General features: G+C 42.0%; 1 protein-coding gene across 1 annotated transcript; it reads left to right on the top strand.

Annotated features, from left to right (window-relative positions):
* Window positions 1–749: 749 nt before the first annotated feature.
* On the top strand, window positions 750–27,757 carry LOC115533343 (chromobox protein homolog 1; the record flags this gene model as incomplete). The annotated part of the gene is made up of 5 exons (XM_030343831.1): window positions 750–840; window positions 1,327–1,675; window positions 2,254–2,425; window positions 17,715–17,809; window positions 24,488–27,757. Coding segments are annotated over 5 exons (858 nt in total), but the record flags the coding sequence as incomplete, so codon positions are not given.

Genomic DNA, 27,757 nt, shown 5'->3' with positions numbered 1-27,757 from the left:
CAGTAAGAGGATGCAATTCGTTCGGATAATGGCACAAAGCATTGCAAATACATGGCATCTTAATAATGTCCATTACATCTCATTTTAAGACGTTTGAAGCGCGCATACATATTAGTCATTTGCTTATATTCTAAGCACGTATGGCTAAGACAACATTACAAACAAACTTTTTGTAAACGTCCCCTTCATGGTGACTATAAACATTTGATTGTTTATAGTTCCCATTTTTTGAGCTCGTGTGAAATAAATCAAAGAATGTGCGGTTATGTACTTTTTAATCTGTAATCATAATCGCTATGTAACTCAAAGAAGGAAAGTGGGTTGGGGGGGTATTCAGTTGGTGGCCACTTGCCCCCCAACTGAAAACCCCCCACTGCTAGATGTCACTAAATCCTACACATTCCGCCTTTTTAAATGAGACCTCAGGGAAAGCCCGAATTGTCGGTTACTCGTCTGTAAGCATTGCCAACCAGGTGCTGTAAGCTTCTGCAGCAGGCCCGTTTTGGTAATTTGTCTAGAATCTACACAATTCGCAATTGTTTGTTACTCTAACCTACACTGTATATAATGGAAACAACTTTGTATGGCTATATCCTGAACTATTTTTATTCCAAGGATTTTCCCTCATAAGAATTTTAACCACTAAATGACATGTCTACATTTAGGTATTGGGCAATTTTCATGTGCACACTTTTGTTAATCGATGCCTACATTACGTTTTTCTTTTTCTCTTCAAAAGCTGACCTTTATCTCAGAAGCCATTGTCCAATGCAAACATATGTTTGTATACCTGCAGGTTTTACTCTTGCCGTGTGCAAGAGGAATTCAGAATACCGGCTGGTAGGAAGTCATTTTCTCTAACGCAGGCGTAGTACGTACGTGCTAGTTGGCCGTTGCCTGTAGTCTATGCAACGTTTTGTCAAAGATACAGGCGAAGTGAGGAAACGCAAGAGACAGGATTCTTTGACCTTGGTTTGTAAGGGCCGTACAACAGTCCACAGGAAGGCTCCCTTGTGTTAGTCTTGGTTTAAGTTTGAACATATCAATAGTTGCATCTGGAAAGCGGGTCCAGGGCATGGAAGGTTTTATTTGTCCTAATTTACTGGGAAACTCCTTTTTTTTTATATAAAGCCTTAAATAGATCCTTAATAAACTGCTTCACTACCCTTCCACCCCCCCAATTTATTTTTGGATTATTTCATTCATTTCGTCTCTTAAAACTCACTTTTTGTTTACACGAATGGGCACAAAGTCTGCAACCCCCCCCCCCCCTTTTATGATCATGAAGCCAACTTTGACACTGTTCTTTTCCCATTTTCTCATAAGTCACGGCATCTCTAGAGGTCAAGCTGGCGACCACGGCATCAAAGAAGGGAAAGAAGGTGGTGGAGGAGGTGGTGGCGGCAGTGGAGGAGGAGACGTCGGCGACCCCAGTGGCAACAGCGGTGGCGGAGGCGGCACCGGCTCCGGCGACGGCCACCGTGTCGACAGCGGAGGCGGCTGCACCACCACCGGTTGAGGGGGCAACAAAAACAACACCACCAGCGGCGGCGGCGGCTGCAGGAGCAGCGGTGGAGGAGGAGGAAGAGGAGGAGTATGTCGTGGAGAAAGTCCTGGAGCGTCGCATTTTCAAAGGGAAAGTGGAATTCTTGCTGAAATGGAAGGGCTTCTCTGAGTGAGTACCACGTCTCCCGCCTCGTCACTCCGTACGCACATTCCCTGTCCGTCGTGTTCCATTGTGATGGTTGCGTCTCATGGGAACATTGTTGCGCCCTCCCCTCGATCTATGCTTAATTTAAAAAATGTGTGTATGCAGGGAAACGTTAGCATGGTGGATGTTTGTCGAAAAAAGGATCAAATCCAGATTCTACTGTGTGTCTTGCAGCTCACATCGCTTGATGATACAGGAACTGTTGACTGCAATGCCATTATAAAGCTTATCTCAGTTTCTGAAATTAACCTCACGAATAAGTGACATACCGGATGCAAGTTGTGGCTGGTATGGTCTGGTTTCAACCTCAAAGATCAGATATAGGCATCAACTTCACGGAAGTATTATGAAATTTGAAGAACTTTTTGTACAAAAACTCTTATCGAAGGCATATCCTGAGCATTCCATCCTGTGAAGAGTCTGGGCTCTATGTCCTTAATAAAGGTGCACCTTGGTGCTCCTGTACTGTACCATCACACAGTGGATGGATGATCTGGCTACTCACACTTCTTTCCCACCCGTCTCTCTGTGTTTGTGTCAAGCGAGGACAACACATGGGAGCCAGAGGACAACCTGGATTGCCCTGACCTGATCGCAGAGTTCATGCAGAAGCTGAAGGAGAAGGAGGAGAAGAAGAAGGAGGGCAAGAGGAAAGCAACCAGCGAGACCTCTCCGGACACTGAGGAGAAGGGGAGCAAGAAGAAGAAGGAGGAGGTGAGGGGGGGGGAATATCAAACATTGAGTTTTTGGGTGGGGGCCAGCTGCCAAGGAGACAGCCTAGTATGTCAATTACAACCCGTACAGTTTGCTTGCTTTGGTCCAAGTCAGGACAAGTAAGATACTGTTGTTGACAACATCGTGGTTCAATTTGTTTTCAGGCGGCAATATTGAAGAGTTAAGCACTTTGTAAACATACGACCTACGCAAGCAAGCGGTTCCCCTGATTGGTCAGACGTTTGGTTCTGGTGTTTCGTGGCGGGGGGGGAAAAAAAGAACACGATGCATCTATTCTTTTAATACATCTGCGCAACAAAGAAAAAAATAGTAAATTTGGCAGTTATATGGATCAGTGTTAATTTCGTTAACGAAAAATATGACGAAAAATGTTCGTCATCGACCTTTTTTCCGTGACTAAGACGAGACGTTGACGAGCTAAAAATAGATCTGTCATAATAAAAACTATGACGAAATGTCATTTTGTTTTCGTTGACGAGACGGGACGAAAATGTTAGTGGTGTGCTATTTGGACATTCAAAATGCACGATATTTTCCAATCAGTACACTCCCGTAAGGTTCTTATGCAACTGTTCACTCCTCCAGTAAATAGGACCTTAGCTACGACTTGGCAACGGGAGGTATAGTCCACTCAGCTATGAGCTAACTTTATGCATTGTACATGATTCGAAATTCTTCCCAGCTTTTATTCCACAGATACTAGGGTCTATAACATATAACCGCGTTGTCTGATTACAGTTTAATTCATTTTTCACAATTTACCGGCTCTCGTTTTGAAGAAAATCACCGCGCCATTCGTTTCAATGGGAATCGCCACGGTCTATACTTCAACATAAGGTGGACTTTGAAATTCGTCCCAGCCTTTATACCCAAGATACTATAGGGTTTATAGTAGGGATGCAAATTATCGAGTAATTCATTAATCGATAGTTGTTTCATCTTATCGATCGAAGATCGATTACTTGATAAGCGGCAATTCTTCTGAGAAGCTGAATTTCCTTCTGAATAGGTTTTATCTACAGTATACGTAACATAAAATGCTATCTTCCTTATAATAAAGAAAAAATGCATATCATATTCCTTAATCAAAGATTTATTCATTTCGGTAGCATAACAAACCAAATCAACCAAAATCAAAATATTACATTGGAACATTAACGTGAAAATAAATTAGTGCACTGTCTCTTAGCAGCCAGAGCTATAGAGAGAGAGAGTTGCGACACGCTATGATCTCGCCGACAGGGTGGTCACGTGGTTCATGTAAGCCTCAATAGTTCCAAACACGCCGCGCTTTCAATGTTATTCTATGGGACGACAGCAGAGATTGCAATATTAAATGGTAAATATGAATGAAAAAATCACATACATAAGTATTTGTCTGACTGTTATTGCATATTTGTAAATGTCAGTTTTACATTTAGAGCGGTAGGGGGGCAACTGAAAGCTATCTAAGTACTATTACTTAGATACGTTTTTAAGTTTTGGAGGGAAAGCTTCACGTTCGTGTTAGCATGCTGGCCTAACCTTAACTTTTACCTTGCATCTGTGTTGAAATCAAAGTACCGGTATTCAAGATGTTCTACCATGATCATTTAAAGATATAAGCCACACTAAGTATCAAATATATTTAAGAATAACAACTCATTACGCTTGGATGAATTCAATTGTATTTTTTTTTTTATTAAACAATTAGTGTGACAAGAACAAGTGATTGCGATTGTGTGAACAGATTCAACAATGGACACAGCAGGGAACACTATATACTTAGGGCAAACCATTAACATATAACGTTGCAAATATACTATACTTTAGGCCATTACAATACTTAGAATAGCCCTAGCAAATTCAAAATGGGTTTAGGAGGGAGGATCCTCGTTTGGTCATGAACTCTGACCTCCAACCTATTCTCAAAAGTCGGGGTATAAGTGGTTGAGGAACAGTTGTTACCCGCTCTGTGATCTTCAATGGTGTCATGGTTCATTGTTTACAACTACCATTTTATAGATCAATGGTCATACCATGGTTGGCTGTGCAGCATTTGGATGCTCCAATCGGTCCGAGAAGGGTTATCACGGCTTCCCCAAGGACCAAGAGCGCAGGGAGAAATGGATGCCAATGGTCAGCCGTCAAATCTTATTGACAGTCAGCAACAGTCAAAAACGATGTAACGTAATGTTCAGATCACTTGCTAGCATTTCAAAGGGCATAATAATTCTAAGTGTAGAGAATTATGACTTTCCAATGATATTTGAAGTGCAATGGAAACTGATCTTACAAGCCTACCTACAGGTACACTTTGAAAATGACCAATTCAAAGCCACAAAAGTAGATAGGATGTTGAAGTTGAGGCCCGATGCAGGCCCAACAGTTTTCATCCATCGCCCTAAACCGAAGAGGAGGAAACCCCCTTCTGTGAGGGTGCCTCCGGAACCAAGTGCAACGGACCACACATATTGCGCCAAATTAATTTTCGGTATGATCCATGCAGCTAACAATATTCCCCATTTCTTGTAATTCAAGGATAGACTACACTCCTAATGAGATTACATAATTCATATTTGTACATTCAGTTTAAAAATCAACCAGAAGGCAGGGATTCTCTGAGGATTTGCACACAATGTAGATAATCGACACATTTCTACCCAATTAACAATTGCCGGTAGATCCATTTATAAATTGTATTGGTTTCTGAATGTGGCAGATGATTTAATTCACATTACAGAAATGTTTTGCTTTAATTCATTTTCTTACATTGGAGATGACAGTAGATGCAAAGGCAAAATGCATATAACGGCAACATTACCTTGTAATTGTTACAGAGATTGAGGGAGAAATTTAGGTGGATTTCAAGAGCGTTGAAAAGGACATCACAGGAGACAGAGAGAGCAATCAAGAGGCCACATTGCCAGGGGCAGGTGATTCAGGGGCAGGTGATCCAGTGGCAGGAGATCCAGTGGCGGGTGATCCAGGGATTTTTGTGCCGAGGGCCAGTCAGTCAGGGGTCAACAGTGAAGGAATAACTTTTGCCAGGGCCCGCTGCTCCAGGGACCAGACTGCCAGGGACTGATGGGGCGACTGTGGAGGACCTAATAAGGCAACTAGAAAAGGAAAAAATAATGAGAAGGAGAGCAGAGAGGGCTATTGCAAAACAAAAAAGAATCAATTTGGCACTAAGAAAGAGAATCAATTTGGCACTAAGAAAGAGAAACAATTCAGTCAACAAGAAGTTAAAACGAAAAAGCTATACAGGTTAAATTGACCGCCCATCATAATCAGCATTGTTGAATCTGTGGCATCTGTAGGGCTTCCTGTGCTGAACATCACCCTTTCCAGGATATAATTAAACAAACACTGTTATTTCTACTAGCTATCGCATCATAAAACCTGTCCTTAAATCAACCTAAATTATCCTAGTAATCCAACATAAATAACTAACTAAATAAAAGTTAGATTTACTAGTACTGAACTTTGTAATTGTTGGTGTAGATACCATCACATGGTGCAGTCGAGCTAACAAACTAGCAGGCAATCGGTCGTCTACCAAGATAAAAATATATATAATTACGCTGTGCATATACAAATAAATATCAATATATGCATCATAAAGGGCCTCTGATACAATATAGACAGTTGACAATTCAAAAGAGGTAGCTATTTAATCAATTTACCTCAGAAGATACTCGGCGGCCAGCAATGGAAATGAACGGTCTCCTACGCCGTAAAATGGTTGTTTGGAACTATTCGAGGCTCCATACCCCGGAAGTAGGCGCTACAACGGAGTCCAATGGAAGTGTCGCAACTCTCTCTCTCTTTAGCTCTGTTAGCAGCATAATAAAATAAATTCTGAAAGTAAATAAGGTGTCACATGTGGACTATTGGCAGCATTTATAATCCCCCTTAAACTGGGAAATGGGACAATATCACAATAACATTAGTAACAAAAACCAGGACTGAACTGTCGTAGCTCTAGTCAACCTAAAATATAGGCTGCCTGATGATAGAGGTGTGTCTTCGTAAAACAAAACAAAAACATCCCTATTTTCAACTCGGCCTTCTTCCTCGCGTAGCTTGCTTCCACGCGGGTGGTTATGGTTGTTCTAGAGGGGATATTGTACCCTGGCTCGATGTACTTTATTACCTCTCGAAATCCCTGTCCGTCAACATTTATCGGCAGCAGGTCTGTAGTAATCATGTTACAGATCTGCTGGGTAATGCCCTCTGCTTTTGTGGAGTCACATACCCTTCGTCCCAACACTGTGGTGATTGTAGGCTGAGATTGAGAACCACTCGCTGCTTGTAGCACGGCTGAATGTGACACATTTAGGTGGTTATTCAACGAAGTCGTGGAGTTGTTGTACTTTAAAATACTTCCACATATTGTGCATTTGGCGTCTTTGTTGTCATTAACCAACTTAAAGTGGCTCCATACTGCACTCCGTTTTGCCCTCTTCATCGTGTCAGTGTCCCGCTTTTCGTTTGTCTTGTCCTGCTTCGCTTGTGTTCCCGCGTGTGCGCCAAGTACGTCTGGCGTCAAGCGCGCCCTCACGTGGACTGGTGGGGAATTACGGGTTAAAAACGCGACTAATTGCAAGTCATTTATATCGAGTAATCTCTTATCGACAATTAATCGATAATCGATTAATTGTTTGCATCCCTAGTTTATAGCATATAACCGCGTTTTCTGATTTCAGTTTAATGCATTTTTCACAATTTACCAGCTATCGTTCTGAAGGCTGAACAGACAAGAGTACTAAAGTGTGACGTCACGTTTCGAGAGCAACAGATTTTCGGTTCTACAGAAACCAAATTAACAAGGGGAAATCCTATGCCACACGAACCTTTTTATAGAAGAGGAACAATCTTTTTGCGAATTGATTTGTGAGTTTGCTTTACCAATGATGTAAGTAATATTGAGAATAGATTGTCTTCATATTAAAAAGAAAAAACGAAACTAAACTAACGCTTACAAACTTTTCCTTTTAATACCCCAGGGGAATACATGAACGCCTCGACATTTTTCGACTGGTAGTGATTTTCACCTATTGAAATTGATTTATTTTAATTTTGAAAGAAACAACAAATCGAAGCAATGGAGAACACCATCTCTCGTTCGGTTGTTTAGAACTGAAAATCCGGTTGCCAGGACAACGTTTCGTTTTCACTTTAGTACTCTATTTGAGTGGAACAACTTAGCAGGTGTCCATATAGCCTATATAGGGTTAGCCTAATTGAACTAGTTTAAAAAGAGAACATTTTGACAAAGTAATGACTAAAAGTTGACTAAAATGTAAGGACTTTTCGTAGACTAAAACTACAAAGGAAAACAATGACTAAAATGTGACTAAATATACTAAGCATTTTCGTCAAAAGACTAAATCTAAAATAGATGACAAAATTAACACTGATATGGATGGGTCGTTAAGGTTGTCGTGAGTCTCTGGTTGTTGTAGCAGTATTCCAACTGTGATAGGCACATTTTGTTCTAAAATGTGTGGATGAGAGAAATCTGTGTGTTGTGCCGCCCTGACACAAACGCATAGACGAATATGTGACTGTAGGCGATCAGTCCGTATTGCATTATTCTCACTGCAATCAAACCGCACTCGGGTTTGCTTGGGAGTAGGTATGGGCATGAGTAGTAAATTCCAAACTCGAGTGATCGAAGGAATTCCTCGAGGATCAATCGAGTACTCATTTAATCGAATATTTTTAGAATGCAACGCATCTGCAGCAGGAATAGGCCTGATGATGAACGGCCATGTTACCAACCAAACATGTAATGCTTTTTCTCCATCAAAACAGTCAGTTATCAGAGTATTTATTTTTGCAAACGTTCAAAACTAGGGATGCACCGAAATGAAAATTCTTGGCCGAAACCGAAACCGAATATACTGAAACAGTTGGCCGAAAGCCGAAACCGAATGTAGCTTTTACTGTTTTTCATTCATTTTGCTTTAATTTTTCACCATTGCATAAATCAAACAATTAAGTGTCCTTTATAAACCTTTTTGACTTGCTTTTCAATAAAAAAAAATCAATTACAAATTTGATACTAAATATTTATTTAATACTGAACGTTTTCTAACATTCCAGCAGACCTTATAGCAAGAATTGAAGAACAATGCACCTTTTAAATAAATGAGCAAAACAATAAAAAAATAAAGATTATTTTTTTTATCAAAAATAAAAATGTTCGTTGTATTATTTTCGGCCTTTTTAATCCTTCGGCCGAAACCAAAAATTATGTTTTGGGCCATTTTCGGCCGAACATTTTCGGTGGCCGAATATTCGGTGCATCCCTATTCAAAACACTTTTTCCTTACAAAAATAAATATGCGTCTCACAATTTAAATCACGTCAAACCAAGGCCTGTAACAGTTAAAAAAAAAACAAGAAGCCTAACCATTGCAAATAATTTAAAGCTCCAAATAAAACGGCAGCAAATGGACTATGGAAATACTCAGCGTTGTGATCTTCTCTACACGGCCGGGATTAAAGCTGCGTCTTGCGGCGGTGAAAATAGCCGACACACTTGGTTGCTGGGGGTCTGCTTTCCCGAACTCACCGTTGTGTTTCAGGAGCATATGTTGCCGCATAGTACTTTCTGGTAGCTCGATTTCGCTTGGCATATTTTACATTTCACCTTATGATCTCCTAATTCTTTAAAGTATTTCAATTCTTCGCTGCGCTTTGCTTTAACCGCCATCTCTTAACTTTTTGAATTCTGGCGTGCCTGCACACGGCACGGAACGCGCCACACAGAAATGGATTCATTTCATTTGCTTTGTGCCCACGGCATGCATTAGTGGCGCCGACAGAAAATGTATACATTTGCTTCAGAAAACTTTGTTTGTGTGTATATGCAAACTCGAGTTTGCCTGTCCACCAACCGAGTTCATTTGTAACGAGGAGTACTCGAGTAATCGATTCCTCACACCCATCCCTACTTGGGAGTCCAACAGGTGGTTTGGGATCTGAGTGTCATTGCCGTGTTCTCGTATGCCCAAGCAATCCGAACGGGGAAGAAACATTATAGATTATGGACAGCCATTGCAAGTTCTCTTGACTGTCAACAATCAGCAAAATAACAGTCATTGTTTGATGTTAATACAAACAAAACAAATCAAGATACACTATAAAGAATAACCAGTATTTTGTGTAAGATGTATATAAAATAATAAACACTAACCAACATAGCCTAGTGTGTGTGTGTGGTGTGTGTGTTAATTTTATTACTGCTGGCTGTGCAACAAATTGCCCTGTGGGATAATCAAGGTTACCTTACATTACGTATACATTAGGGCTGTAACGATACGCGTATCGAAACCGAAATCGCGACACTCAAAGCCACAAACCTGTCTCGCGGTGTGAGAAGGCAGAAGCGCGATACGCCCTTTCTAACTCTCCGGTCAAATTGTCGGATTGAAATTTGCTAATAATTGGTCTAAATAATAGTCTGCTGACACCGCCCCCTCTTATCGATGCCGTAAGTATGCGACGAGATGACGGCTCTACGTGGCTACGGTGGATTGCATTTCTCCACAGCCGTCGAAGTCCTCATATGTCAGTGTTTCCCCTAGAATTTTTTTTAGGCCCGGTGGTAAGAGCTGATAGTGTGATTTGTTATACATTTTTTACGGGATGCTAGAGTATTTGTTGGTTATTTCCATCTAAAACACTTGCTTAGCCATCACAACTTGATAATGGTTCAACACTGACAAGTGTTGGGGGGAGATAATGATCTCCTCCCTCTGCCCCTCTGACTTGTTCCTCCACACCTGTCACTCGCCCTTCTTCCCCACCTGTACTCTCGTTTGGCACCGTGTTTAGGAAGAACCTTGAAATACCTTTTTGTCCTTCATCCCTTTTAAGTTTTTTTGGTGGTGCCATGCTAATGATGATATAACTTAATGCTGTCAGATTGTCCGTTATGATGGGGCATCATCTGCGCACGCGCGACACCGCATTTTTATTTTTTTTTGGCCGGTTGTTGGCCTGGCGGGGGCGCTCGTTGGCCTGGCGGCCCGCCAGGCCTGAACAATGGTAGGGGAAACACTGTATGTGATATGATTTTATTAACCGAGAAGGCTGGGTAGGCAACTATTCCCCCTGGACACACACGCGTAACAACGACATTTATCCAGAGTGGGCCAAGCGTGAAAAAAATTGCCTGTGTGATCCCTGTCTATTGTTTTGTGTGATTTGACCGGCAGTTTGTCTGCTTATAGGTCGGAATGAACCGATTGACAGGATGGATACTTTATTCTACCGGACTCGTTAGCTTCTTCACTAGACACACACGCTACCGCTCGCTCTCCTCGCTCGTCCACTCACTCGCTGACGTCACTCACACACATACGCAGTAGGGCTGCAACAACGAATCGATAAAATCGATTACTAAATGCGTTGGCAACGAATTTGGTCATCGATTCGTTGTGTCGCGCGATTAATAAGTTACTCATAGGCGCAGCACTGTTTACAGCCAGCCGCCGACAGGTTGGTTCACGGTTCATGCATGCCCACAGCGAGCTTTAGTGTGAGCGACCACAGCTTGTATTTTGGTCATATCTTAAAACTGGACTGTAGGCCTACATAAAAGTGTTGTACCTTCACTGTCTTTGGGTTAAAAAAAACTCCTTCAACTCAGTATCCGTCTAGTCCAACCGAAAACTCTGTCAGCTGCTGCTGCTGCAGACGTTGTTTAGACGGGCTCGGAGTCGGCACCGCGTGCAACAGTCATTCAAAGCAGCGGTAGTAATCACACAACCGGACGGTGTAGAAAGTCCCGTCAGTTAAAAATAGTAATGCAATCCATGTTAAAATCGGCAGGATATAGAGCTAGTTAGCTTAAAAAACAACTAACCAATGGTCACAAACAGTGTCAAATGTGATGTGTTCAGGTCGGCTCAGTAATATGATTGATGTGTTCAAATGCAGCAGAAAAAAATAAAAAAATATTGAGATTTTGGTAAAAACTTGTTATCCCAGTAATATAAAATAGATAGTAAAGATAGAATTATGACCTGTTTAATGTCCTATCTTGAACTATCATCATCTTATCAGCAATTAAAGCAATATTACAAGTTCTATTTCAAGGAGTCTCAAATTGTATCAATAGGTTTGACCGGTTAACCATGGACCTCCCTTATATACATATAAAAGTATATCATAACACAAATGTTTTTTTTTGTGTTATCTCAGTTATGTTTTTTTAATCTTTTTATTATTTAATATTACTTTTAATAGTTCCGGGACGTTGGAGCAATAACCTGGTGTTTTTACACTTCAGTCTGCACTGTGAATTTGAAGTAAAGTTCAGTTTTTGAATAAAGATGCGGCAATTCCAAAAATAAATATTATTTTTTTCATTGATTAATCGAAAAAATAATCGACAGATTAATCGATTATTAAAATAATCGTTAGTTGCAGCCCTAATACGCACACTGCCATTCTCATGCACACACACGCTACTCGTAACATGCCTCGTTATTGCGACGTTCATGTTAGGTGTTCAGTTTTTTTCCATCTATTGAAAGTTAGGCTATTAAACGTGTTGCATTCTATAAGGCCTGATTATGTCATTATTTAAGCTACATAGCCTAATAAGCGCTAATAGGATATTTGACTAAACCAACCAAACTAGTTGAGGGTTTTTGCCTACCTGCAAGCATCCCCCAACTGCAATCTTTGGTTATTTATTTATTTAGCTATACTTTAATACTATCTTTCTGTTCAAATCTGTTCAGTGTTCCAAATTATTTCTTGTTAAATGTTACATTAAGTCAATTATTATCCAAGTGTTTAAATAAAATGCTATTTAAATTTAAAAAAATCGTGGGATGTATCGAACCGTGGGTCGAAAATCGTGATACAAACCGAATCCTGAGTTGGTGTATCGTTTCAGCCCTAGTATACATCAATTGAATGTGAATTCTCCTGTCATTCTAATAATTCAATTCAATTTTATTTATATAGCCCTTAATCACCATTACAGTCTCAAAGGGCTTTAACAGGCCAAATATTTGTGACACCCCCCTTTACCCATGCCCCCACACGGGCAAGAAAAAACTCCCTTGAATCAGCAAGGAAGAAATCTTGAGAAGAAACGCAGTGTAGGGGATCCCTTCTTCCAGGGATGGTCAGGAGTGCAATGGGTGCCACAATTGGCATACAGGTAAATACATGTACATCATATTAAAATGGTGATGGGGTTCTGGCCGGTTATCCATGAGGAGAGTCCAGGCATCCAGTCCAGCACCCGCAGCACGCTACAACTGACAGAATAGTGAATTCGAACGGAAAAGTACATAGTGGGAATGTATAATGTAATAAGAAAAGCACAAGCAAACAGAGTAGTCTTCACTACGCATCTGTTGTTTTCACACTCCAAATGCTAGATTGTAGAGGTGCGTTTTGAGCTTCCCTTTGGATAGCTCCACAGAGTCAGCTTCCCTGATCGCTGATGGCAGCCTATTCCATAAAAAGGGGGCTCGATAGGCAAACGCTCTCTGTCCAGCCAATTTCTTTTTGACCTTCGGCAATGAAAGAAGGCCGGCTCCCGAAGACCGGAGAGACCGAGAAGGACTATAAGGAATGATCAGGTCCTTCAGGTACAATGGAGATAGTCCATGCAAGGCTTTATAGGTCAGCAATAGCACCTTAAAGTCTGATCTGAAAGTTATTGGTAGCCAATGTAAAGAGGCGAGAATAGGTGTAATATGATCAAACTTTCTCGTTCTGGTCAGCAATCTAGCTGCCGCATTGTGTACCAGCTGTAGACTCTTTGTAGTAGAGTTCGGTAATCCCGAGAACAGTGCATTGCAATAGTCCAGTCTTGACGAGACAAACGCATGAATCAGTGTCTCTGCATCCACTACAGATAACATTGATCTGATTCTTGCAATGTTTCTCAAATGGAAAAAGGCAATTCTAGTTATACTTCTTATATGCTGATCAAAGCATAGTTGAGGGTCAAACAAGACACCAAGATTTCTGACGGATGCACTCTGTGGGATGGCGAAGCCATCCAACCACAGAGAGACATCCTCAAACTTTTCCCGGTCCCGCTTCGAGCCGATAATCATCAGCTCTGTCTTCCCAGTATTAAGCTGTAGGAAGTTTTGTGACATCCAGCCCTTCACAGCAGCCAAACAGGACTCAACCTTTTGAATCTGGGCAGAATCCCCGGAATCTACAGGAATGTAGAGCTGGGTGTCATCCGCATAGCAATGGAAACTAATTCCGAAGCCGCGGATAACGTCACCGAGGGGAAGCATATAAATTGCAAAAAGCAATGGACCAAGAACCGACCCTTGTGGTACGCCAAAGCGCAATTTACAATGCTTCGATTCTGCACCCTCATGAAGCACAAATTGGGTTCTATCTGTGAGGTACGATTCAAGCCAACCAAGAGCCGTACCCCCGAAACCAACATAGTGTTCAAGACGGTGAAGAAGAGTGCTATGGTCAATCGTATCAAACGCAGCGCTCAGATCCAACATCACAAGCATTGTGCTTGTATTTTTATCCAAAGCAAGAAGGATGTCATTTACAACTCTTGTAATAGCAGTTTCAGTTGAGTGGAAATTCCTGAACCCCGACTGGAAAGGTTCGAAGAGATTATTCCTCGTCAAATAGTCAACAATTTGCTTTGCTACAATCCTTTCCTGTACCTTAGACAAGAAGGGCAGATTCGATATAGGCCGATAGTTCCTGACTAATTCAGGATCTAGGCCAGGCTTCTTGAGTAGCGGTTTTAACACCGCAGCCTTGAAATTGGAAGGAACAATTCCTGTTGAAAACGAAAGATTCATATGCAAGAGGATAACAGGCCCCACCGTTGGAAAAAGATCCTTAAGAACCCTAGAAGGGAGCGGATCCAACATACAAGTTGTTGGCTTTGAGGCCTTTATCACCCTTTCAAGTTCCACCAAGGAAATCGCCTTAAACTCCAAAAGAGTTGCGTCAGAGTTCACCATCCTATTTGGCAGAACCCCATCCTGCCCCACAGGATGTGTAGGATTAGCCGCCCGGTAAGCATCAATTTCCTCTCTAATTGATTGAATCTTATTCTCAAAGAAATCCATGAATTCACCTGCCGAGATCGAGGAGCCTACGGTCTGATTCTGTTTCTGAGTGAGACTCCTCACCTTGTCAAAAAGAAACTTGGGATTATTTCTATTCAAATTAATGATACTAGAAAAGTAGGCGTTCCTGGCGATAGTCAGCGCACCCTTATAGGTGATCAGACTATTATGCCATGCAAGATGAAAGACCTCAAGTTTAGTCGAGCGCCATTTGCGTTCAAGGATTCTGCAATTTCGCTTCAAAATGCGAGTTTCTGCATTAAACCAAGGAGCTGGTTTTTTCAATGTTCGTTTTTTAGTTACGTACGGAGCAACTGAATCAATGGCAACAGACAAGGCAATGTTGAGGTCATCAGTAAGGCACTCCACAGAACCAATATAGTTACAGAGAGGTGCACGTGAACCAGATAACTTATCTTCCATAGCTGTAATGGTTGCAGGTGTGATGCGGCGACAGCTGAAAGTAGATCGTCGCAGGGGCAGGATACCACCACCTGGAAAGTGAGCAAAAAGTGGTCTGATAAAGCTGAGGTGTAGGAAGAGACCACTAGCTGCGAAATGTCAACACCGCGGGTCAGAACGAGATCCAACGTGTTTCCACCGATGTGGGTTGGTTGCTGGACGAGCTGTTTGAAGCCAAGCGTATCTGTAATGGACAGAAAAGCCCTTGTGAGGGCGTCAGACGGGTTATTCACGTGAATGTTGAAATCCCCAATAAGCAAAATATTGTCTGAATATGTAGCCAAATCAGCTGCAAAGTCAGAAAACTCATCCAGAAAAACTGAATACGGTCCTGGAGGACGGTATACTACAGCTAAAACAAAAGAGTCTGGAACTCGTTTTGCTTCTCGAGGAGCTGAGGTGCAGAGCGCTAGCACCTCAAAGGATCTGAAAATATATCTATTCTTCGGCTTTAAATTAAGCTTAGAATTAGATATCAGGGCTACTCCACCACCTTTCTTAACTTCTCTAGATACTTGGGTGCTAACGTAATGGGGTGGAGTAGCTTCGTTTAAGGCTAGAAACTCATCTGGTTTTAACCAGGTTTCAGAAAGCCCCAGTATGTCGATATTTTTATCAATAATTAAATCATGGACCAAGAGCGCCTTCGATGAAAGCGACCTTATGTTCATGAACCCTATTCTGAGTACTTCCCTTTTATTATTTTCAGAGGGAGTCTGGTTAACACTCAGCTCTGAAGCGGTCAAGGGGATACCGCGGTTTCGACATACTGGTTGCGGCCCTCGTCTGCGGGTTTTACACCTCGAGACAGCGCGAGGCCGCACCACCGTACATATAGGTACAGAATTATTTTCAGAGGGAGTCTGGTTAACACTCAGCTCTGAGGCGATCAGTGGGATCGCCAGAGTTGGACATACTGGTCGCGGCCCTCGCCTGCGGGTTTTACACCTCGAGACAGCGCGAGGCCGCACCAGCGAACATATAGGTACAACACTCTCTGAAACAAAAACAACACGCTCTGAAACAATTGGTGCAATAGATACTGGTTCAGCTAACCCATCTGCTATTCTAGACTCTGCAACGTAAACTATCATGTTGCTAGCAGGTTTGCTAAACTCCTGCAGCCCAGCGAGCTGTGAGTGGATGAGTCACGCCTGACTAAGACATCTATCTATGTTTTTTGACATAATTGAGGCGCCTAACCCAGTAGGGTGTAGGCCGTCTCTCATGAGCACACCAGGGCGACCCCACAGGGAGGGCCAGTTATCTATGAAACCAAAGCCCTGCTCTGAGCTATATAGGGCCAGCCAGCGATTTAGAGACAATAATCTACTATAACGCTCATCATTACCCTTATCGGGTAGAGGGCCAGAGAGAATTAATCGATGCCGACACATCTTTCTGGCGAAGTCACAAAGCCTAGCTATGTTGCTTTTTGTGACCTCAGTTTGTCTTGTCCTAGCATCGTTGGTGCCGACATGAACTACAATGTTGTCGAAGCTAATGTCGGTGTTTGGTGCATCTAATCTAACTCCGTATGAGGTCTCACCGCATGTTAGCACCCTAAGTTTAGCTTCAATGTCGGGAGCCCTGGCCCCGGGTAGGCAAATAACTGTCGCTGGCGAGTGTAGCCTAACTTTACGTGTAACAGTCACCTATGACTAGCGTTTCTACCCCCGAAAAAGACTTGCGAGGCAGGGTACTGACCGCAACCTGCCTCGCAAGTGGTGCTGCCGACAGGATTGCCTTGACGGAGTCACTGCTAACGATAGCGTTAGCTCCACGAGTCCGCCTGGCGGGTCTCTTCTCTATACTTTCTGGAATATCTGTTTTCTCTACGCTCGCTACCCTTTCATCCTCTAACTGAGATACGTCTCTCTAACAGAGCTATCTTATCCATGAGAAAGGCAGAGCAAGAACAATCCCAATCCATTCTTACCGTGGTTGATGCAGACGGAGCTCCAGCGAGGAAGCAGCGTATACAATACAGAGCATGCAGAACAGGTCACAGATATAAATACCGAAAAGTAGATACAAACCGATACAAACCGAGATAGCAGGTCGATGCTAAGCGTCCTGCTAACCAAACCAAACAAACCAAACCAAGCCGGCTACCCGGAAGTTGCGTCTGCGGCGTCACACGGCAGCCTCGGGTCAGCCTGTGGAGAGAGAGCACAGGTTACACACGCCAGCCGGTGAATAGCAACCGATTTTTCTTAAAATGAATCATTCTTTATGAGCATTTAGAACACTATTCCTGGGGTGGTAGGGGCATGCACACAGGCTCCCCAAGGAGGTCTGGGTAACCAGCTGCCCTTGTGTTACTCTCAATATTTCAGCCCTAACCTGTTTTCATGCCTGCTTTGGCTCTGTTATATTTGGGACAAAGGACTTGGGGATTGAACAAGATGTTTTCGTCAAGAATATGCATTATCAGATAGTCATGTGATTCTGGATCGAACCCCAATGTGCAAAAACTACTTGCATGCGTCTGTTGTGCAAGATGCGTCAACAGATTTATAAAAGACATGAAACAAGTCACCGTAACGCATCATTGATTAAAAAATATCTCTGGTAAATAGATGAAAGAAAAGGGAGTAATTGTTTTGTCTCCAGCATGAAGACCTCCGCAATGGTCTGACGAGGTTGGGCTTTTAAATCCCTGAAACGTAGATGTGTCAATGTATTTCATCCACTATTGTCCTGTCCTTTCCCTCCAGACTGAGAAGGCCAGGGGCTTTGGTCGCGCACTGCAGCCAGAGAGGATTATTGGGGCGACAGATTCCAGCGGAGAGCTAATGTTCCTCATGAAGTGGTGAGTGTGCACGGTTTCAGACATCTTCTACACACTCTTTTAACTATATTTGAACTACTTTTGCGTGGAAGCTTTGAGATTTGAGAAGAGTCCTCCTTTTTAGAATTCTGACAGCCAATGTCCTCTTGAACCGGGAGGTAAAATATTGTACAGATTATCCACATTTAATGCTGCACATACAACTAAAAAAAATCAATATGCTTGAATAAAAAGGCATGTTTGGAACATGCCTTTTAGCCAAACAAATTGAGTTAATTTTGGTAACTTCATAATCAAAGTTTCCTTTACTCCAATAACGTTGGGAGTAAATCAATCTTGGATACAAACATAAGTGGATGCTCACATTTATTTAACAAATCGACCAGTTGTTAAAGGCCTACGTGCAGGTTATCCGGAAGTTTTGATTAATGGGTACATAATGCACTCAATATATGTGTATCATTTATAAAATGTCTCAAATAGTGTTAAAGTCCAAGTCAGTAACGGGTGTTTTCTAACGAAATTCTGTGACGTCACGTTGGGGAGACGTGGTGGAAGGTAGCCTCAGCCTAGTACTAGATCTATGGCGTCTAAGAGGTGGCAAGAACCACAAATAACATGTATGATGGCCCACAGCAGTATAATTTCAAACCTGTCAAGACGTGAGGGCAAATGGGGAATTGCCGAGAACTGATGGCGGTCAAAGCCAATTAAATGCATGGTCAGAGGAGAATGAGTTGCTATCATTTAGCAACGCAGCAGCGAGCGCTGGAGCTAGTCAATGAACAGCAGTGCATACAATAACGATACTTTTATTTATTTTTACTGTCAGTGAATAGCACTGAGTGAAAGTCAACGTTTTCTTTATATCAAGTGACAGCGATTATGCCGTAAGTACCAGTAAACTTAGTCAGAAGATCTAGAAATAGAAGGCATAATGCTAGCTATAGGCTAACTTAGCCTATCGGACACGCAATCAGTGCACTTGCAAATGAGTGCCAGCAAGTATAACCGATCGTTGTGTGACATTATTTATCCATCAATCTACCGCAAATACGACCAGACAGATTCACATTGAACACATACAAAAAGCACATCGTCCAACCCGGCGGATACTGACAGACAGCCCACAACAAGCCAAACATCACCATGGCGGGTGTGCTCTCTCTCTCTCGCACGCCCGTACACAATCACTCCAACTTATCCAACTCCAAGGCTAGGCTGCTTCACTAAGACCACAACTAACCACAAGGCCTTCATAACCATGCAGTATGCCGAAGCCGGAAAGGAAGCATGCACAGTCGCACACACTCATCTTATGCAAAACAATCAGTTTTATCAACATTCAGTCACTGCAAAGATTTAAAGACTAGCCTCTTACTATAAGTTAGAATGGACCCAAAGTACTTGATTGATAGTCTGGTTTAGCTTTCGATTGCTATCCGTTTTTAGTATGACCTCATTACTTCTTCTTGTGTTAGGCGCACATGGCTAATTTGCATCCGCACACAGGATTGGCTGGCTCCGCAAGGCAAATAATAGAACATATTTAAATATCTTTATCGGTCTATCAACGCATGTGTATAGTTTTAATGTGTTGTATTTTTTTGTATGTCCAGTCAGACTTGTTGTCTCCCTTGTTCCGTGTGGTCTTGTAGGCTATACTGTGTGAGCCGAATCACCTAAATGAATTCCCGACGATTTGTGTAGTTTGGTACTAATAAAGACTTGACTAGGCCATCTATCTAGGCTATTAATCAACAACTATTCGACAAAGGCGAAGTGAATAGTGGGGAATAGCCCCCGATAGCGAAGGTTTATTTGTTATTAGCGGACATTTTGCGATAAACAATATCGAGTTTGAGATGTCAATCATGGGATATTGCCCAATATCCCGAGATAGCGCACCAATCAAATTGCGCCATCAATATTCCGTTAGGAGGTTCACGTGTAGCATATATTTACTATATATAATGTATCTGTATAATCTGCTGAACACTCTTACTAGTCTCTGCTCTCAAGGGTCTCAATGCGGCTTCGGTCCGTGTCTCTCTAACGTGACGTCATGCAATGCATTCCCGGGGTAATGAGAATCAATAGTAAACCGCTAAAATAGTACCTACTTTATCCGTATTACATTCCGTTTTGTGATACCTAACGACATTAAATACAATAAATAAATCTTTATTACCAATAAGGAAATTGCTCAAATTTGTTGGAAAATAAAGCCTGCAACACGGCCTTTGAATATATTCCAGGATGACAGGTTGGAAAGAACCACACCAACATGTACTAGGGTTGGTCCGATGGACGATGCCATCGTCCATCGGCTATGCCTGATGGCCATCGACGATGGGATGTCCATCGCTGATGGGATGTCCATCGCTGATGGGATGTCCATCGGCGATGTCCGTTGCAATGGGGGGCTACTAAGAGTAGCCCCCCCCCCCGGGAGGCTACTCTTACTACATACAGTTCATTCAATCACACTATGTAACTATGACAACTAATTTTGTCGCAAGGGAAACATAGTAATCTACCTCGTTCGCACCTGTCATTGTAAACTTTGAATTAAAACTTAAATACTGAGCGAACTCTTCTATGAACGAGTCGGAAAACTACGTGTATCAAACATGAAGCAAAGTGCTACGCCTATCTTAAATAATTTATAAACGTTACGGTAATTATTTAAATTATAATTAGGCTAATCTAACACTCCAACCAATAATAAGGAACAAAGTTAAAAACTATTTACATGCCCTGATAAACTAAAGTACAAGTGCTAATGCAAAATGACAGTGTCAAGAAATCAAACGCATTTAAATGTCAAGGTTTCTGGCCAGAATCTCCAACATGTTCACTATTTCTGGATTTTACAAACTGCGGAGTGGGGTAGCAACACTACTGGCAGTGCTGAACACACGTTCAGATGGTGCGCTGGTAGCACAAATACATAAATATTTACGTGGTTGATTTACGGGTTGATTTACCCCTTGCCGACTAACCCAGAGTTTTCGGTTCCACAGCAGCGGTTATGCATTAGTTCAATCAACTCGGGGTTGGTTAACACAGGGTTGTGCGTGTCCACGCCAAACCTAAAAAGATGTGATGTATGGATCATGGAAACACTGATCGAAATGGCGAAACGGGCCGCTTATTTCAATGAAATGAAACTTCAGGTTCTCCTGGAGAGCTATGACGAGGAGAAGGACATTATCACAAGAAAAGGGAACGCTAAAGCCTCAGCAACCCGGAGAACCAAAGGCTGGCAGCGGATCGCTGACCGCGTAAATGCGTTAGTTACGCGTCAAAAACATGATCCTTAATATTTGAGCCATGAATATATAAATATCCCAGTTAAGCATTCTTAAAGATCCTACCACATAACCCCTTCTAAAAAAATATGTACTCCGATGGCATCCAAGCGGTCAGCGGATCAAGTCTAAAAATTAAGTATAAAAAAACATACAAACTGGTAAGCTTTTCCCAACATCGTATTGGTATAAATTTAAATAAGCCATTTTTTTAAGCCAATCGTGAAAAGGCAGACAGTCGGCAGACTGGATCTGGCCCTCAAATTGTCTTGACCCCGGTGGAGGAGCTGTTAATAAACATAAATTCAGGGCGCCCTGGCTAAGGGGGTACCTGGAGGTACCTACCTCCTCAGAGAGTCAGGGGCCATACCCCACTGGTTGAATGTAGGTTTTTGTGTTTTCTTGTATTTTAGATTTTTTTTGCCTTCAAAGTAACACATGCAAACCATGTGCTTGCCACAGCGAATACTATTCCAAATCTTTATTTTTTTGGTAACTGGGTAGAAAACCTAAAAGTGACAATTCATCAACTTCACAGATCAAGATGGATTAGTGCGTGTAACGATCAAACGTTCTCCAGTGGATGCAAGTCCACTATTTTATACTTTGTGCATCCACTATTTTATACTTTGTGTTGTAAGTGCCTCTCGGCATAGTACTCAGACAATATTGCTCTTTGTATGATAGGAGGCCGATACAAATCTTGGATGGGTCATCTGAAAGGACTGAGATGTTCTCAGCATCTCCAACATTATAGCCTAGATAAAACTACCATTTGCAAAAAACGGAGGACTACGCAAATAGTCTGGAGTGAATTTGCGTGAGAAAATCTCTCCACTCCAGCAAAAAGTCATTTGATATGTCGAGCCGTGGTCTTATCAATCGCTCCCGGTGGATTGCACGTATAATTTGCGCTCCGATATCAGCAGTTCTCTCATCAAAAGGGAATGCCATTGTGAACACATGAAATCTGCGGTGAACCCAGGTTTAAATACCCAAAACCGGGTTATGTTCCAAACTTAAACTGCGTGAAACCTGCTCCGACCAGGTTTGATTCAGAGCATATGTTTCTATAGCAACTAACATACCGTGATCCTTTTGGAACGGAAAACCTAGGGTTACAGCAAACCCTGGGTTAACTTACCCGGTTATGTGTTAAAACCGGCTTTGTGGAACCACCCCACTGGCTATGAGCGGAAACCGTCCCTGGTTATTTAGAGTGGCGGCTGTAGCTGGTCTTTTCCCAAGAAGGCTGCCAAGCGAGCTTTTCTTCTTCTTGGGTGCGGTGCCAGCACTGGATTCCTCTTCCTCCCTCACTTGTGCGGGCCGTGGTCCAATATCCATACTATCCGTACTTACTAGCCTAAGTTTGAGTACGTAGGGCGTTCCGATTCAGATCGGGTGAAAATAAGTGTGCTGAAAGGACTCGGATGGTATACTCAAAACGGTCAAATCGCTAAGTGTGTTGCGATGTACACTTTTCGTACTCAACGGTAGCCATCTTAGCTACGTAGCCGAAGAGGGCGGAGCCTGGCTGAGCCAAAGTCGGCGCATTTTCCACATAGCCTGCATTAATAGTCATTTTGTAGTTTTTATTAGAGCTGTGTTGAAAAATCGATTTTCCGATTTTTAATCGATTCGCATATTAATTACCGATTATCGATTCGTACGTCCAAAGATCGATTTTTTTTAATTAAAAAAAAAAAAGAATTTTGTTTTTTAATTTTATAAGTTACAAATTTATATTTTATATATTCATGGGATTCCCCTGAACACTTAGGGTGCTGCATATTCTTAAACAAATCTTGAGTGTGGTTTTAGAACAGATTTGAACATGCTCATATAGACGCCATTCAGTGCTTTTACAGTTTAAAATGTTCTGTTCTTATGTTCGCACTTGTAAACGTTGAAAAATGCTCAACGTTTACATTATATACTTCCAGTTTCAGTACTTCTCAGTTTATTAAGTGTGAGCAGTTTTAAAATAAAAATGCTTTTGGTAGCAACCGCTTTTGGGTGAATTCTTAATTATTTTCAAGCATAATAATAATGCACTGGTTAGTGTCCCAGTAGGAATCCACTGTTGCAGATATAGTCACCTCAATGATGTCCTCCATTTATTGTCCTGAATTATCTTTCTTGAAGGTAGATTGACCCTTAACGTTTTCATCAGTCTTCCAGCCATCAGTAACTACCAATACTTGTAAGATTTGCTGTTTAATATTGATATAATACTAGTTTTTAATATGTTGCTTCTCTACACAGTCATGAAGTGAAGGAAACGGTTCAAATACATTTTTCATTTTTAATAACATTAACCCCCGGATCGAATCGAAATCAGATCGAATCGGAAATCAGATCAAAATCGGATCGAATCGGATGGAATCTGAGAAAATCGGGAAAAAATCGATTCTGAAACTTAAAAATCGTAATCGAATCGATTCTTGAAATTTGAATCGAAACCCAGCTCTAGTTTTTATAGCTTTTTATAGCTGCTAGGCGTAAAGAGTTCACCGTTAAGAGCGCGATGTTTATTGCGGGGGAGGAGCCACGGCGGCAGTCGTGATCGTAATTTCCGGTTAGTGCACCACGGAGTATTCGATTTGGAACAACACTGACATCTGAAAATTGGCGCACTTATTGAATGTGGATAGTGTACTTCGTTTAAGTGTAGTCATGGAAGTATGTATATATCGGAACACAGTGTCGGACTTGAGCGTCTTGCTTCTGCTGCCGCCGCCATCTCCGCTACCAGTTCTGTTTTTTTAAATTACTAAGCTCAGGTGGCTTCATGTGGTCCCCTCTGTATCGTGGGTCAAGCCGTTTTGCTTTGCGCGTCATCTTCTGGGTGGCATCATTGTCATATTTCCCTTCCATCTTCTCCAGGATGACGCGCTTCAAGTCAGCTGTGAGTTGCGTATCCTCTGACGCCTCCCGCTCGTCAATGACAAACTTACTTTCCCTTTTCTTTTTTTTAAATAACATAATAACATGAGTAGTATTCAAAGTATTTGTTATAATAATGAAATTAAAACTAAACTAAAAAATAATAAAATACGTAACAACATCCCCGACCCCGCCATTGCCATCGGCCATCACAATGTTTTGCTTGCAACATCGTCGATCGGCCGTTTCCTGGACATCAGCCAAACCTAACACATACTTCTCATTTCCTCCCCTTCTAACTGCCATTTATGTATGTTTATATAAGACAAGTATATGTCCATTCCATACCTATGATTCACCACCCTGGCTGGAGGGCTCCCCCTTCCGTGTTCCATCTCAAGGTTTCCTTGTTTAGATGCGGGGAGTTTCCATTGTGACTTATAGGCTATGCAATCAACTTGGCTTGACTCTGGGACACCCCCTGTTTGCCCCTGAACAGGAAGAACTCTGACGAGGCGGACCTCGTCCCGGCCAAGGAGGCCAACGTCAAATGTCCGCAGGTCGTGATCTCCTTCTACGAGGAGCGCCTCACCTGGCACTCCTACCCCGCCGAGGAGGAGGAGAAGAAGGAGGAGGAGAAAAAGGACTAGAGAGGGGCGGGGGCAGGCCAAAAGGAGGGAGAGGGCCGGAGGTATCTCCAGTCCGTCTTTTAATCAACGATGTAAAAATGCTCTCCCAAGGTACGGTTTGCACACATTGACAACTCGTAAAACATTTTCTGTCCTCTCACCCCCCCCCCTGCACATGAGAAGAGTCCTCCTTTTTAGAAACTGCACATAAGCATTAATTTGCATCATGGTTGGTAACGACATTTCAAGCTACTGTCAACTTGGCAGACACTTTTAACCGGAGAATCTGTTTTTGAGGCATCAATATCTACCTGATTTTGAAATGGAAGAACTACAGGGCCTGAACCCTAGCCACTGCTTTCCTCACACAATACTTAATCTGAAAATTTCATGTGCTCGAGGGACAAATGACTAAACCACAACACTGCCATATCTGCTCTTTATAGTGGCTTTTCATGGAAGTGCATTCGTTCAAGCTGTTGCGTGGTTAATATTGAGCTACGGGGCACATTGACATACGATCCATAATGATGTCCACATGTTGACGGGACGGTTGCTTTTTACCTACCCGAGTATCTGATCAAGTACAGAAAAGCATTCAACTGATGGTTTTCCCTCCCTCCCCCTCGACTGATTCATGTATCAACAATTTTTTTAAAGGGAAAACTTACAGAAGTGTGGTTTCATGTCATGTATATAGTTTCCTTTACCTTCCTTCCCGGAGTGGGAACAACCCATTTGAGGTCATATTCAAAAGTTTACTGTTGGTCATACTTCTTGTAGTGTATTAGTATTCAACAAATTATTGTGGCGAACTTGGTGAACAGAGTAACATCTGCTCCTGCTGAGGTTCGTGCAGGGGTGGATTTGTACCTACTGTTGACCTGTGAGCTTCAGCCTGATGGACCAGCAGTCTGGTCTCTTTTGAACTCAAACATGATCACACAAGGCAACAAGCTGTTGTGCCTCATAGCTTTCCAGTATTTAAATAATATTACAAACAAACGCCTTTTTATGAAGGTAGACTAGACATGATGCTGCTATGCAGCTTCATGGATTATCACAAGTACTATTAAAGACAACAACAATTGAACCAAAACCTCATGGTAGTGATGTAGTTCTGTTTAAGACAAGGTGGCCACTCTGCAACAGGTACAGATATGGAGACGGGGAGTCGTTATTAGCATTTCATCCTTTTGGTTAAACCTTTAAATACTTCAGTGTAACATTATATTGGTGCTCAATGTTTGGAGATATTCTACAATAAAACCAAATGCTGGTTAATTTGTGGTTGAGCTCTGTTCAGGTAGTTATGGCTATTTTCTTATGACATTGGGAGAAACGTTAACCACTGTGGTCCATTTGAAGGAATGTCCTAGTTCACCTCTTACTTCTGCTGATCGACAGAACTGTCCCAGGAAGGCCGATGGAATTGCGTTTTACAAACACACTTCATTCCAATCCTCATTTGTGCGATCGCTACACACTAGCTGCGTTTACATGGCACATCTGATCCGCATAGATTTCTATGCGGAATAGATCTGTTCCTAAAATGTGATCTGAATGTACTGTATACATGGCAGTAACAAAAGTGTCCGTTATGTCTCTCGCGCACACAGACCCATCTCTGGTCCGGCTGCGACATAATGGACGTCTTATCACTATTTGGCATTGTGAATTCGATTTTTAATGTAAGCACAGCAGGAGAGAGCTTTTCTCTGCCTGCTCCTTCAATTATGAAGGAGGACAGCAAAGCTACGTCAATTTCTCGTCCAATCTTTATTTACCCCCTCCTCCAAGAGGACATTTGTCTCCTCGAAGGTCCAATTGCGAACTACTGCAGCTGCAGTAGTTCGTTAAGTATTTTAACGTTCAGCCTGCAAAAGTACTAGTAGTAGCCTACTCATTTAGTTATCTCGGACACGCGAGGACACTACGATCCGTGAACACGTCATTAATAAACACCCATGTCCCGTTGCTTAGCAACCGGACACGCTTACGGACTACTTGCGGAGTGGTAACAAAGACGTGAATCAGGCAATAAATCCACTTTCCTTGACAGCGGTCAAGTTCGGTGTGCATAAAAGTACAGACGGAGCTCAGTGGACCAATTGCGAACTACTGCAGCTAAGTTAAACCCCAATCTATTCGGAATAAGTGTGTACATGTCGATTAAAACGGACTACACCACTTCTTCTATTCGGCATATAATTCTATGCCGAACAGATAATTGTATTCCGAATGAGGCGTATATATGATCATTTTCTATGCCGCATAGAAATCGATGTGGATCAGATGTGTCCATAAACGCGGCTAGTGATGACTGTACTTATTTAGCATCACCTGGGATATTCTCAAGTCATGGAAACGTTTCAACCTTTTTCGAACTGTGGTTACATTGTTTTTATTTTTCAACTGAAGACGTTATCTTTAGTTAGCTGTGATAAACAATTTATGTCAAGTAGAAAACCTAAGATATTAATGTTTATCAGAATTTTCAATGTTTTAGCTGGTTTGGCGAGATGCTGTCGCCTTGTATGATTAATTAAAAAAAATGGTTCCAATGGCATGTGTTGAACGTAACCCAGGTCTCTGAAGCGCACCTATTATACCACCGGGTTAATTTACTCTTTATCACTACCAATGTCAGTTCTTTCTGGTGGCCTCCTCCCAATTGGCCAGTCCTGTTTGATGTCACAAAGTTACATTATTTTGTATGACTCATGAACCTCCAATCTGGCTGTACAATAAGGGCCCTTTCCATTTTTTATGCACACTATATTAAAGATAAGTGCTTATTTTCTTAGACCTGGGGCACTAGAACATGGCGGACAGTATCATTTAGTTTTAAAATACATGTAAAGTTAAATGTAATGTTTTAATTGAGATGTGATTGGTAATTTCAAGTTAGAATGTAAAGTCAGTTTTATTTTGTTCACCCTTTTCCACAGTGTTTGTAATACAATTACATAGCTGCAGCTCGCTCCTCCAGTTGGCCCCATCTCGTGTCTTTGTAATTACCCCCAATAAGCCGCTGTTCTCTTGTTGCATGTCTGTGTTTCCTGTGTTGAATCATTATGACGACTACTACTCCTTTTAATGATGTGTTTTGGACAATAAAGAATGTTTGCTTTGGTAAA

This window comes from Gadus morhua, chromosome 2 (genome assembly GCF_902167405.1).
Source record: "Gadus morhua chromosome 2, gadMor3.0, whole genome shotgun sequence".
Taxonomy (NCBI): Eukaryota; Metazoa; Chordata; class Actinopteri; order Gadiformes; family Gadidae; genus Gadus; species Gadus morhua.
This window is presented reverse-complemented; position numbering and strand designations above follow the sequence as displayed.